This window comes from Mus musculus, chromosome 12 (assembly GCF_000001635.26).
Source record: "Mus musculus strain C57BL/6J chromosome 12, GRCm38.p6 C57BL/6J".
Classification (NCBI taxonomy): Eukaryota; Metazoa; Chordata; class Mammalia; order Rodentia; family Muridae; genus Mus; species Mus musculus.
Genome location: NC_000078.6, coordinates 114186142 through 114200943, shown reverse-complemented (window position 1 = coordinate 114200943; position 14802 = coordinate 114186142). Strand labels below are relative to the sequence as shown.

The 14802-nt window shown below is 40.3% G+C and overlaps 1 gene segment (V, D, J or C) and 1 further gene; both read left to right on the top strand.

The window, feature by feature from the left end:
* The window catches only part of Igh (immunoglobulin heavy chain complex), a 2751187-nt gene that overhangs the window by 1809011 nt on the left and 927374 nt on the right, over positions 1-14802 (top strand).
* Ighv3-3 (immunoglobulin heavy variable V3-3) lies at positions 4069-4505 on the top strand. The segment is given in 2 exon segments: positions 4069-4111; positions 4199-4505. Coding segments are annotated over 2 exon segments (350 nt in total).

Genomic DNA, 14802 nt, shown 5'->3' with positions numbered 1-14802 from the left:
AGTATACTATCATATCATCTATCACATCATCTTAAGTATACTATCATATCATCTACAAATAGTGGTATTTTTACTTCTTCCTTTCGAACTTATATCCATTTGAACTCCTTCTATTGTCTTATTTTTCTAACTAGAAATTCAAGTACTCCATTGAATAGATAGGGAGAGAGTGAACAGCCTTGTCTAGTTTTTGGTAGGTGGTACACAGCCCAAACTCAAGAACCACATCTCCATCATTAAAGGCACATTCAAAGCCCAATTCTTAACACAACTGAACTATATCACCACAAAGGACACAGCCATGCATTACTGCAAAAGAGAGAGTCAAAGGACTTCTGTGTGGGCCTAGTTACAAACCTCCTTGCAGAGAAACAAAAGCTCACTGTGGGGGTGGTCAACACACATGAAGCCCAGAGACTTAACTTTGTGGTTTGGGTGTCAAGAGACTGAAGTGTGTCTCTAACTTTCACATAGCTGCTTCACATAGCCAGGCACTAGCCTGATGCTGGCATGGGGAAAGTGTAGTCAAAACTCTTACATTCTGCCTCCACAAGTGTCACTAGCCCTGTGATGGACCAGAGGCAGGACACCACACAATCCCACAGCTCCTTGCTGTGAGTGTCTTAGAGATGTTTCTGGGAGGTTTGAGCCTTAGCACATATTTGGAAACTTGAAGATATCACATATCATGAACTTAGCAGCATTCAGGTCCTCTGCATTTCTTGTTGGTTGTCAGTGGTCAGATTGTCATGGGATGTAAAATAAAATTTTATATCTGTTTTAGTTTATATGCATTGTATTAATTCTTTGCACAAATTGTATCCTTCCTAATCTAGGGGATAATGTCCATACCATATATATCATAAAAAGACTAAAAGAGCTAGACAATACTAATTCAAACGCGACAGAAAGACAAAAATAATTTTATAAAAAAATAAAAGATTCATTCAACAAATGCTTAACCCAGAATCAATGTCTCTTATTATCAGAGCAATGAAAACTAAGGTCAGAGAGATATATCACCTCATATGTGGATGTATTCAGGATAAGATATGTGTTCATGGCTGTGGCTATGTTGGCAGTTACACAAGGTTCCATGAATAGACTGATAAATAAGTTCACTACCATGTATTTTTTTGTGAGAGATACAGTAAGGAAAGTAAATTGGGAGCTCAGACAGAAAACCACTCTAAGATGCTCATGGTCAGCAGGGGGAGCTGGAACATAAGGAGCTCCAGGTCAAAAGAAATGGAGAAGGATTGTGAATTGTAAAATTACTCTAAATGGTTTCAAATTATAATTCACACATTCCAGAAATAAAACACTACAGATCAAATATTTAAATAAATACATCTTTAGTTACGATGGACAAATTTAAATATAGGATACATACTGTTTAGAAAAAAATGCAGAGCATTAACAAGGCCCATGTGTCTCCCTGGTCAGCATCAAGATCTCACCCTGAGGAAGCATAAAACCAAGAAGTGGTTTTAAAACAACTCTAGTTTGAGGGAAGGGATTATTGAATTTCCCTGATGATTGAAACCAGTGCTATGGATTCCAGAAACACCTGGCATAATCCAGGTGTAGGTGCATTATGATACCTTCAGTATTGAGGTGATAAATATATTCCATCATATGATATGATCAAAATATTTGTTTGTAAATGGTATTATTGAAAATAGTATAACATACTATATTCCACAATCAGCTCAGTTATATTCTGCCTTCCTTTGTGCCAGAGACTTGTCAGCTGTGCAAGGGGAAGATACTTATACTGTATGCCTTAAAACTGCAGAGCATCATATATTAAAAGGAGGTTGTCCTCAAGTATGCACACTTTCTTCCCTGCAATGACTAATGGTCAGTTCTAACTATGGATTTCAATGGAAGCAACTTGCTTTTCTGACATACTGGTAATGCAAGGAACAGTTTACCTCACCAGACTGCAGGAAATGCATCTTTCACCCCTCAAACAGATGGTTTTGGCACTTCTGTAGTTGAGTGATTAAACAGGTATTCCAATTGAACCAGTATAACATAACCAAGGAGTAACTGAAAGAAAATAAAAGAAGAAACAATATAGTCCATGTATGTCCCAAGTGTTTTTAAGAATATAAGTGCATATTTAGAAGTAGGTGAAAGCTAACTGTTAAAACGTTGCATCTGCTGCTGAAACTAAGGAAATGACCAATATACATACATATATATATATATGTATGTATATATATACATATATATATACATATATATATACATATATACACATATACATATACATATACATATACATATATATATATATATACATATATATTCCTGGTGTATATATATATATATATATATATACCAGGAATGTTCTCTTGAACATAGACAAATAAAACTGTCATTTTTCTCACAGATTCATTTGTCCATTTGTCTTCATTTTCTATAAAGACTCATGTAGACATTAGGAAAAGTCCATCAAAGAGTTCTTCAGTATAAAAGTTATTTAGGGTGTTTAATGACAGACCAGTAGATTATTTCCTTGTTTCATGAATGGTACATAGCTCCCACCTTGGACAAGGATAGGAACACTCATCCTTGCAGAACCAGAACAATGTGAAGACGGGTGATTTCCTGTGAGTATTGGTGTCTCCCTCATTCACTCAATCCTACTTCACTTGTTCTTTTTAACATTCAGCTATATCTCTTTTGGTAGACAGGAGCTTATACACACCATGATAAAAGATGGAAGTGTAGGTAGGGAGATTACAAAATCTATTGGTGCAAGCTCTTTATGACTAGACCTAGCACACAGAGGCTATCTTTCTGCTGTTAAGGCAATATAGAGACAGTCTTTTAATGTAAATGACAGGAACTTTTGAGAGTCTATCCATTCTAAAATCAGATACTTTGTCAGAATTCTACCAACCTTGTATTTTAAAAAAACACACAATTATCACACCTCACTGTCACTGTGGTGTTCCTAATTCTGTTCCTATGCTTCTCAGACACTGAGAAAGATGACAGAGCATTGCAACTGTTTCCAGCAGACAATCATGTACTGAAAGGACTGCAATGGATCAGACAGAGAGCAGTCCACTAATGATATCCCGTGAGATTAGGTGGAAAAATTGTCTAGTGGGTTATTCACTGATTTCTCTGCACCACCCACAGAATTCCACCCTCAGCCTCTGAAAAACCAAGAATGAATTGAGGATAGCAGACAAATTTTGAAAATTTTTATAGTTTCTTTGTGTAATGAAAAAATCTCCATAAAGCATATGAGTAGTAAGCACTTTTTCAAGTTTTCAACATCATAATATATCAAGAAAATGTAAATTAAAAAGCTAGTTTGAAATGTCATCTAATCGAAGTAACAATGATATTTATTAAAGAAATAAATGACACCAGATGCTGACAAGAAACTGATTAAAAGGGAAAGACAATGTGTGGTTGATTTAACCTGTTGTAAATCCCATGGAATTCTGTATGAAAGTTATCTCAAAAGGAGAAAAAAAAATCATGTGACCTAACTGCATCACTCCTGTGCAGACAGCTCAGGTCTCTCTATTGGAAAAACAGGAGATCATCTGTGCAACAACAAGAAGAATGTGTACAAAGTTTTATGAAAGATCGAAACACATATTCCGATGGGATAAGAGAACAAAACTAGGAACAGTGTAGACTTGCTAATAAGAAAGCAAGAATTCATGAACCTAAATATGAAAGGATGTTTGTCACTGACTTGAGATTTTAAAAACACAGTGTCTGAAAGGGGGTTGAACGAAGGGTGGTCTAGGTTTGGAAGGTAGGATCATGTCTAGCTGTGATTCCTAAGATTTCTAGGGTCTTAATGCTCCCTTATTGGAGACTCACACAATAGGAAGCCAGAAACCATGATGGTCTTACTTTAATAATCAAGGACATGCATTATATTACCTTCCCCAATTAAGAAGGCAGGGTTTTCTCCCTGCATGCAAATGCTTGTTCAAGTTCTAAGTTAAGTCCCCTACTGGGCTGTGGAAGCTCATATCTTTCTCACTGGAGGTTGATTTCTGAAGAAAAGAGGGTGTAGCCTAAAGGATGAGAATGTTGAGTGTTCTGTACCTGTTGTCAGCCCTTCCTGGTTAGTGTTGCCATTTCATACATGTGTCTTGAGGGTTATTTTTTTTTTCATGTGTGAATGAAAAAAAACGACTCTTTTTTTCTGAAGGTATCCTGTCTGATGTGCAGCTTCAGGAGTCAGGACCTAGCCTGGTGAGACCTTCTCAGACACTCTCCCTTACCTGCACTGTTACTGGCTTCTCCATCAACAGTGATTGTTACTGGATCTGGATCCGGCAGTTTCCAGGAAACAAACTGGAGTACATCGGGTACACATTCTACAGTGGTATCACTTACTACAACCCATCTCTTGAAAGTCGAACGTACATAACGCGTGACACATCTAAGAACCAGTTCTCACTGAAGTTGAGTTCTGTGACTACTGAGGACACAGCCACTTACTACTGTGCGAGAGACACAATGTGGAGTCTTCAGTGTGAGCCCAGACATAAACCTCCTTATAAAGCAGCTCTGTACCACCAGGGGGCTTGCCCCATACACGTAGCACAGGAAATCTATTTTAGGGTATGTTAAAAAGAATTCTTGCCCAAAACTATGGCAGAAGACCTGCTAAACAGGAAGACACATCACTGATAATGTCTTTAGTTAATACAATGCCCACAGCCCACTAAAACTCTTTAAATTATACCCAGAAATCTTCAATGGCATGCTTCCTAGAGGCTCCACGTTCCGGCCCACTCTGACCAAGAACTGTTCCTTTTGAAAAGAATTTGAGGGACAAAACCTGAGAGAAGCCTGAACGAAAGGAGTTCCAGTGCTAGGCCCATCTTGAGATCCATCTCAAGGGGAAGCTCCAAGGCCTGACACTATTACTGATGCTACTATGTGCTCATAGACAGGACCCTAGCATGACTACCCCCTGGGAAGCCCAAAAAGCATGTGAAGGAGACAGATGCAGATACTTACACCCAACCAATGCACAGAAACTGGGGATACCTGGGCCTGAGTGAGAGAAAATCTGGAAGAGGCTGAGGAGCAGGGAAATTCCATAGGAAGACTAGCAGTCTCAACTAACCTTCCTCCCCACCCCTGAGATCTCTCAGACACATGGCCATCAACCAGGCAGAACACAACAGCTGATATGATACCCCTCTACATATACACAGCAGAGGACTGTGTAGTCTGGCCTCAACGAGAGAAGGTGCATATATGCCTCCAGAGACTTGAGGCCACAGGGAGTGGAGAGGTATGGTGGGGTGTGTGGAGGAGGTTGCTAAAACCTCAATGAGATGGGGTGAGGAGGTATGGGATGAGGGACAGTCAAAGTGAAGACCTGGAGAGGAATTACAACTGGACAATTAAAAAAGGTTAAAGGATAATAATTAAAATAATTTCAAATTAATAAATTCATAAAAGAAGAATATATGTGGTCTGGAAGACAAATATGTCATATGTTGTATACCCTGCCTAACTCAGATAATATAATCATTAATGATTGCTGAAATGTGAATTCACAGAAAAAAATCTGTCCTAATTAATTTCCTGTTATTGTTGTACAACACTATGTCCAAGGAAACTTATGAAACAAAATGTTTAATTTGGTTTATAGTTCTAGATGGCTATAACATGATAAGTCAGCATGGCAGCAAACAGACATCATGTTAGCCAGGGCAAGTGAAGATCATGAGGTTATCAACAAGTAAGAAATAGTTAGGGAATTCTGAGAATGGGATAAATCATTTCAAGTCATAAGCCTTACTTCACTGACATATTTTGCCCAACAGAAAGAAACTTCCTAATCCTTCTCAAATAGATTCGCCACTGTCTCCAGATCCACTCATTCTTCCTCAGGAGCGCCCTCTATGCAAAAAATAACCCACAGTACAAGGCTGAAGGCCGAGTCCTGGCTAACAAGCTATCATAGGAGCCTCCTTCAGGGCATGTGTGTCCTGGGCTGCTCCTGTGCTTTGTGTCTGCTCTCTGCTGTGGTTGTGAGTGTCTCAGAGACAATCCAGGGATCTTCCAGCTCCCTAGCACTAATTTGGAGTCTCAAAGGCATCCAATGGTATGAAGTCAGCAGGTACCAGGTTCTCTGCATTTCTGGTTGGCATCCAGTGGGCAGATAGACATAGAATATAAAGTAAAATTTTATATTTGTGTTGATATATATGAATTATATTGACTCCACCAAGGATATCCTTCCTTGTCCAGGGGATAATATATACATCAAATGACTAAAATTTCTGGATAATACTGATCCAAAAATCGTTGAAAGAATAAAAGTTATTTTCATAAAAACAGAGATATAAATGTTAGAAAGTCATAACACAGGATAAATGTCTCTCATCACCAATGCAACAAATTTAAGGTCAGAAGATTTATCCTCATGTACTGTGGATATATTCAAGATAAAATATGTGCTCACATCTCTGACTATGTTGGTACATACACTGGGTTTTATGGATATGGGTGCTTAGAATTTTAGATTGTAAATAAGCAGTCTTCTTGTGTCAAGTACATTTGCTTTAAACAAAATATGTATTCATGTTTTTATGAGCTAAAATGAACAAAACCAATAGCTTTCTCATCACATTTAAGGAAAATTTAGAACTTTAGCAGACAAGTCTAATTCTTACCAAGTGTTGTCTCAGAGAGAATCTGTACACAGCATGGATAAGTAGAAACACAGAGACTGAGGATAATACACCAGACCTAAGCCTGATTGGGAAATATAAGAATATGTGATGCAATTTAAATTTTATTTTAAAAAATGCATGACATTACTGTGTATAATTGTCATAATCTTCAGTGTCCTAAAAGACCCTTGCATCCTCTCTGAGCACTGTCTTCTCTCACAGTTCCACCCAGAGCTTGCTACCTAGCAAGGGAGATGCAAATAGGGACTTCTGCCACTCAAGCAAGCCAGCCCAGTGCTGAGTTCCACCTGTCACAGGGGAGCTCAACACTGGATTCTAGCCAGGTCTCCCCATTCATTGATTAGCGCTGAAAGCAGGCTATTCACCATGGATTTGGAGCTTAGATGGCTTTTCCTTGTTGCTCTTTTATTTTTATTTTTTAAAAGCTTTACAGTGAGAGGAGGTGTGTATTTATGTGAGGGCTCACTCTTTTGTATCGTTCAACAGGAGGAGAATTTGGAAGTGATGTGCCCCATATTCATTACACAGCTAATACATGTTGCAAATTGAAGTTGACTCTTTACTGTTTTCTCAGGACTATTCTTATTATTATTTTTTTTTACTTTGCCTACCTCTTTCACTTTTATTTATTTTATTAGATATTTTCTTTAAATACATTTCAAATGCTATCCCAAAAGTTTCCTATACCCTCCCTCTGCCCTGCTCCCCTACCCACCCACTCCCACTTCTTGGCCCTGGCATTCCACTGTACTGGGGCATATAAAGTTTGCAATACCAAGGGGCCTCTCTTCCCTGTGATGGCCAACTAGGCCATCTTCTGCTACAAATGCAGCTAGAAATATGAGCTCTGGGGGTACTGGTTAGTTCATATTGTCATTCCACCTATACAGTTGCAGACCCCTTCAGCTCATTGGGTGCTTTCTCTAGCTTCTCCACTCAGGATCCTATGTTCCATCTTATAGATGACTGTGAGCATCCACTTCTGTATTTGCCAGGAGCTGGCATAGCCTCATATGAGACAGCTATAACAGGGTCCCCTCAGCAAAATCTTTCTGGCATATGCAATAGTGTCTGGGTTTGGTGGCTGATTATGGGATAGATCCCCAGGTGGGGTAGTATCTGGATAGTCCATCCTTTTGTCTTAACTCCAAACTTTATCTCTGTAACTCCTTTCATGGCTATTTTGTTCCCTATTCTAAGGAGGAATTAAGTATCCACCCATTGGTCTTCCCTCTTCTTGATTTTCTTGTGGTTTGCAAATTGAATCTTGGGTATTCTAAGTTTCTGAGCTAATATCCACTTATCACTGAGTGCATATCAAGTGACTTCTTTTGTGATTTAGTTACCTCACTCAGGATGAAATCCTCCAGATACATCCATTTTCCTAGGAATTTCATAAATTCATTGTTTTCAATAGCTGAGTAGTACTCCATTGTATAAATGCACCACATTTTCTGTAAATATAAATAAGGCTGCTATGAACATAGTGGACCATATGTCCTTATTACCAGTTGAACATCTTCTGGGTATATGCCCAGGAGAGGTATTACTGGATCTTCAGGCAGTACTATGTCTGATTTTTTGAGGAACCGCCAAATTGATTTCCAGAGTGGTTGTACAAGCTTTCAGTCCCACCAGCAATGGAGGAGTGTTTCTCTTTCTCCACATCCTTGCCAGCATCTGCTGTCACCTGATTTTTTGATATTAGCCATTCTGACTGGTGTGAGGTGGAATCTCATGGTTGTTTTGATTTGCATTTCTCTGATGGTTAAGGATGTTGAACATTTTTTCAAGTGCTTCTCAGCCCTTCGGTATTCCTCAGTTGAGAATCCTTTGTTTAGCTCTGTACCCTATTTTTAATGGGGTTATTTGAATTTCTGGTGTCCATCTTCTTGAACTCTTTGTATAGATTGGATATTATGTTCCTGGCTGCCTGCCCTTGTGTCTCAACTAGATCCAGCAGTCAAAGGTGTTTGTTGAAATAATGATTTCCTATCCTAGTTACAGCCTCCACTCCCACCGGATGCTTAAAGATTGCCCTGATTTCACAAGGGGAATTGAGGCACATGTCTGGTTAGCATCCTCTCTATGTCTTTAGTTAGCAGTAAACAAATATGCTCGAGGAAGTGGGCAGTCCTTTTAGTGTACCAAAGTGTGAGAATTTCATTTTATTTCTTCTTTTAAGTAAACCTTTATTTGGAATCTTGCTCCAGGTCTAGAGAGGAACTCTTTTCTCAAGGTGGGGTAAAGGCAAATGATACTCCAGAGCCCAGTTCTTACTGGCAGAGAGCTAGTTTAAGAGTGCCTCTTCCCTGATAATAGCTGTTTGCAAAACACCCAGGTGAAGCCCTGACTCAGGCTGCCTAGCTGTCTCTTTAAATGCCCTGGTCTGTGTGGGAGAGGAAGAGGACAACTCTGGAGTTCATGGACTTCTCAGGCTCAGAGCTCAGCCCTACACATCTCCTCTTGCAACTTAGCGAGGGAAGGAGAAGCAAAGCATTCTCCTCTCAAGTAGCCACCAGCACCTCCAGGCACACAGGACCTGCTTCTTGCACCTCCAGCTTCTCCCCTTCTTCTGTGCCACTTCCTCCCAGAGAGAAAAAGGAAAAGCAATCAGAAAGATTCTGCGATTTGAATCTTTCCAAGGAAGAAACACCCAGCAAACTCAGTTGATAAAACAACAAATTGATAGATCCCAACTCTTCAGTTGAACCCAGAGGTAAGATTCTGGGGTGAAAGGCAGGCAAGCAGGAGGCACAGGGACTCCAGGTTTTCTAGGAAGAAAGTTCTGGGAAGAGGTTGCACCTGAGGAGAGGGTAGAAATTTTCTGCTGTCAGAGAACACCCTACACATATTTTTTTTCGATTTGCAGACCAAAACTGACTGAAATGGTTTTTCTTTTTATTTTTCTTAATATTTTATTAGGTATTTTCCTCATTTACATTTTCAATGCTATCCCAAAAGTACCCTCCCCCCCAATCCCCTACCCACCCGCTCCCACTTTTTGGCCCTGGTGTTCCCCTGTACTGGGGCATATAAAGTTTGCTAGTCCAATGGGCCTCTCTTTGCAGTGATGGCCGACTAGGTCATCTTTTGATACATATGCAGCTAGAGACAAGAGCTCCGGGGTACTGCTTAGTTCATATTGTTGTTCCACATATAGGGTTGCAGTTCCCTTTAGTTCCTTGGGTGCTTTCTCTAGTTCCTCCATTGGGGGCCCTGTGGTCCCTTCAATAGCTGACTGTGAGCATCCACTTCTATGTTTGCTAGGCCCTGGCATAGTCTCACAAGAGACAGCTATATCTGGGTCCTTTCAGCAAAATCTTGCTAGTGTATGCAATGGTGTCAGCGTTTGGAGGCTGATTAAGGGATGGATCCCTGGATATGGCAGTCTCTAGATGGTCCATCCTTTTGTCTCAGCTCCAAACTTTCTCTCTGAAACTCCTTCCATGGGTGTTTTGTTCCCAATTCTAAGAAGGGGCAAAGTATCCACACTTTGGTCTTCGTTCTTCTTGAGTTTTATGTGTTTCGCAAATTGTATCTTATATCTTGGGTATTCTAAGTTTCTGGGCTAATATCCTTTTATCAGTGAGAATATATCATTTGAGTTCTATTGTGATTGGGTTACCTCACTCAGGATGATGCCCTCCAGGTCCATCCATTTGCCAAGAATTTCATATATTCACTCTTTTTAATAGCTGAGTAGTACTCAATTGTGTAAATATGCCACAATTTTTGTATCCATTCCTCTGTTGAGGGGCATCTTGGTTTTTCCAGCTTCTGGCTATTATAAATAAGGCTGCTATGAACATAGTGGAGCATGTATCTTTCTTACCAGTTGAAACATCTTCTGGATATATACCTGGGAGAGGTATTGCGGGATCTTCCAGTAGTACTATGTCCAATTTTCTGAGGAATCACCAGACTGATTTCCAGAGTGGTTTACAAGCTTGCAATCCCACAAAGAATGGAGGCGTGTTCCTCTTTCTCCACATCTTGCTTTCAGTTATTTTGTTGTCTCTAGACCAGGTTTTTGCAGTTCTGTTTCATTTGGATACATAATTTCCTTTGGGTCAATGTCTTCAGCTTCAAAGTGGTCCTGAGATAGCTGAATAGGCACAGATATAGAGTTAGGAAATCAAATTCAGATTTTATTTATCACAATTCAGCTACTGAATTTACTCGGCACATAGATTTTTCAATGATTGATAGAAGTAGTCAGTATTTATTACATTCTAATGTGTGGAAAGGAAAAAAATTCTCGGGGACAAACAGTAAAGACCCCATGACTATGCCAATGGCAAATGCTTGTCCAGACTGAAAAACCTAACAGGTATTTTTTTACACAGCTGACAAGCTGCATATTACTGTGTTTTTCTATACTTTATACAGAAGTCAACCTCCAACATACAGTGTCCTAAGAATTCTTCCTAGTTTTCTTTTGCCAAGGTCTAATTAGTTGGCCAAGGCTGGTATTGAACTTACCATCCTCTTCCTAATTTCCATGACCAAAATATTGTTAGGATTCATGCTATTACAAACCAGCAAAAATACGAGCAGTGGATTAAGCAGGTACAAGGCAGGGTCCTAAAATGAATACCTTTACAGCTTCTTTAAAATCAGACTTTTCCAGTAGAATTTGCATGGAAAGTTTTCCCACTTGGAACAGCTAATAGCTACATCACGTTTTTGAAATCTCCCATTTTGTATCTTTTTTATTTAAAGGCTACGAGCACGAGCACTTTTCTTATGGAACCCAGGGAAAACCCAGGTATCAGTGCTTGTCGCTGATCATCTTCAGCTCCTCCTCTTCTAGCTGTTTCTTGGTTTCTGAGTCCAGTCATGTGCAGCAGGCTCTTGGATAACTTAGTCTTGCACTGTGATGTCATGTTGGACACACTTTTCCAGACTACAACTTCGGACTCCACAGGAAGCAGTGTGGTCTGCATTATCCTCTGATGCTCTTGAGTAGGCTGTCCAGACTTTAGAGTAGCAGGGCATGTTAAGGGAAGCCCAACTGTCCACACAGCTGATCCACAAGTTCTTGCAACAGTGCTGATTCTACTCCCAGAGAAATGAAGAAGAGAAAGTCTGAAGTCCTTATGAGCCAGCAGGCAGGAAGGGACAGGAGGAGAGCAGCACCCTGGCATGCAGCCAAGGGAGGGGCTGCAGCAGTTCCTGCTTGAAGAGAAAAGCTGGCCTGGTTAGGGGCAGAATGAAGGGGGCAGCATGAAAGTATGAAAGAAGACACCTGCAGGGCTGCAGAAACTTCTACAAGAAGGACCTTCTCGGCCACTTCCGCTGTGTCAATGCCATTGAATTCTCCAACAATGGGGGCCAGTGGCTGGTCTCAGGGGAAGATGATTTCCAATTTCTGTTATGGCACATGGAAGAAGCTATCTGCTCCAGGGTCAAACCCAGACAGCTGAAGGGGGATCACCATTCCAACATTTTCTGCCTGGCTTTAAACAGTGGAAACACTAAAGTATTCTCTGGAGGAAATGATGAGCAAGTTATCCTCAAATTTGTTGAAAGCAGTGAGACACTGCCACAGCCGCCTGACCCCTCCAGTCCCTCCCTGTGCAGGGTAAACTGGAGGAGGCTTCTTTAACCAGCCCTGGAAGATGGAGCAAGGTGTACAGGTCAGAGGACTCACCAACAACTTCCTTAAAGCAAATCCCTCACATCTGTATATTTTACAGGAGGTAGGTTCTCTGAGTTTACCATAAGACCCTTACTTCAACATGTCTCCGGGTGAGACACAGATTGACGAAAAAACAAGAGGTCTGAGCTGGAGAGATGATTCACTGGTTAAGAGCGCTGATTGCTCTCCTGAAGATCCTGAGTTCAAAAATCAGCAACCACATGGTGGCTCAACAGTCATCGTTAAAGAGATCTAACACCCTATTCTGGTGTGTCTGAAGTCAGCTACAGTGTACTTAGATATAATAATAAATAAATCTTTAGACCTGAGTGAGTAGAATTCAAATCCCAGCAACAACATGATGGCTTACGACCATCATTACAGCTACGGTGTACCCATACACATAAAATAAATAAATCCTTAAAAAAAAAAAGAGGTTTATTTTCCTATATGAGGGGTTCGACCTTCAATTAATTTCAAGAAGAGTTACTAGAAGGTGACACCAAATGGCTGTTACAAGCAGTTTTTATACATTTTAGGGGCACAGGTTACATCAGCAAGAATACAGCTCTTATTAGCTAAGCATATTGAACTTTAAATTCATTGGCTACCAAGCATGACACACACTTCAACTCTACCTGGAACATTCCAGAGGATCAGGTGACTATCAGTCAGTACATTCTGTGGTTTTTCTGAGAATTTTTTACTCAAGAATATTCATGTGGGTAGAGAATGGAGCTTTGCCTAGCCTTGATCCTAGGCCAAAGAGGAAAGCTGTAAGGAGGGTATAGGATTGGAAAAATCCCTTAAGAACCTTCAATATCAGTAGTTATAATGCATGATAAAGCCTTAGTTTGGGAAGCTAATACTACTATCCAACTCCACTTAAAGGATGCTGGACCTAGTACTTCCTAAGAGTATTGACTAGGATGCAAAGTCCAGCTGATCCCTCTCTATAATCCACCTTCACTGCTTATAGTTGATAGTTCTGTTAACAGTAATCTACTTTAAACTTTGCTTCACGAATGAATTATTTTTAAAAAAAAGTGTGAGGGTGGGGCAAATAGAGAAGGTTCCAGAAATTAGAACAAGGAGATTAGATTTAATTCAGTAGAAAATTTCAAGCTGAAGGAGGACTGAGACAGATTAGAAAGGCAATTCTTAATTTCTGAGTTAAGGTTTTCGGTGTAGCCCTGGCTACCCTGGAACTCTTTCTATAGACTGGGCTAGCTTGATCAAATTTTGGCTTGCCTCTGCCTCCTAAGTGTTATGATCAAAGGCATGTGGCACCACATGTGGTGATCAAGTAAGATAATTCTTATCCTTGCAGTTGTGGCACATGCCTTTAATCTCAGAGGCAAATAACTGTGAGTTCAAGGCCAGTCTGGTCTACAGAGCTAGTTCTAGGATGGCCAAGGCTACACAAAGAAACCTACCTGGAAAAAACAAAAACCAACTATCTTAGTTAGGGTTTCTATTACTCTGAAGAGATACCATGACCAAAGTAAATTTTATTTTAATTTTCCAACTCTGTTACTGAGAGTGATTTGAATTATGCAGACTAGACAAAAAGTATTCAGTAGAGAAGAACTTCATTATGTGTCCTAGAGACTGTTTTTATAGTATTTTGGTGAAGAACATGGCTGCTTTTTGACCTTGTCTAAAGAGTTGGCCTGAGGCTAAGGTTTAGAGACTCAGATTAATTGCATTGACAAAGGTAGTCTCAGAAATGCCCATCATAGACTATGTTCTCTGCTTAAGTCACATGAATACTAGTGATGTGTTAGAAAAGTTGCTAGAGTCTGAACACAGCAACCCAGACCAAAACAGTTCCATGTAAGAAGTTTCTTGGGAGGAAGGCGGGTAAGGAAAGTGGTGACAGAAATAGAAGAAGGAAGAGAAAGGGAAAGAGAAAGAGAGAAAAGAGAGACAGAGAGACAGAGACAGAGAGACAGAGAGGAGACAGAGAAACAGAGAGATGTTTTTCTTGTGTTTATGGATGGTGACTTGATCACAGGTAAAGGTGGGAGGTGAGCCCAGTGGATTCTGGGAATATGGTGGTCATTGTCTTGGCAACAGATGTGTAGGCTGTGCTATTGCCTATGTGATGGCACAGGTTTCAGAGGTCCTGATGCCAACAATAGCGATGGTCACACCAGTTGAATCTTGGGTGCATATCCCAAATCTCTGTCTCTTCTTGTAGTTACCTGCCCCTCCCCCACTCCTCACCCCCTACAGTTGCAGATATCCATTCATTTTCATGACCTTCTAGATATCTCCCTTGTCCTTCTCCATACGTAATCCTAAATGTCCCGATCCAATCCCCATTCCCCTTCCCTCCCAGTTCCCTCTCTCCATTTGTCTTTTATGACCATTTAATTCCCACTTCTAAGTAATATTCAAGAGCTTCCTCCCTTTAGCCTTCCTTCTAGTTTAGCCTCTTTCTGTCTG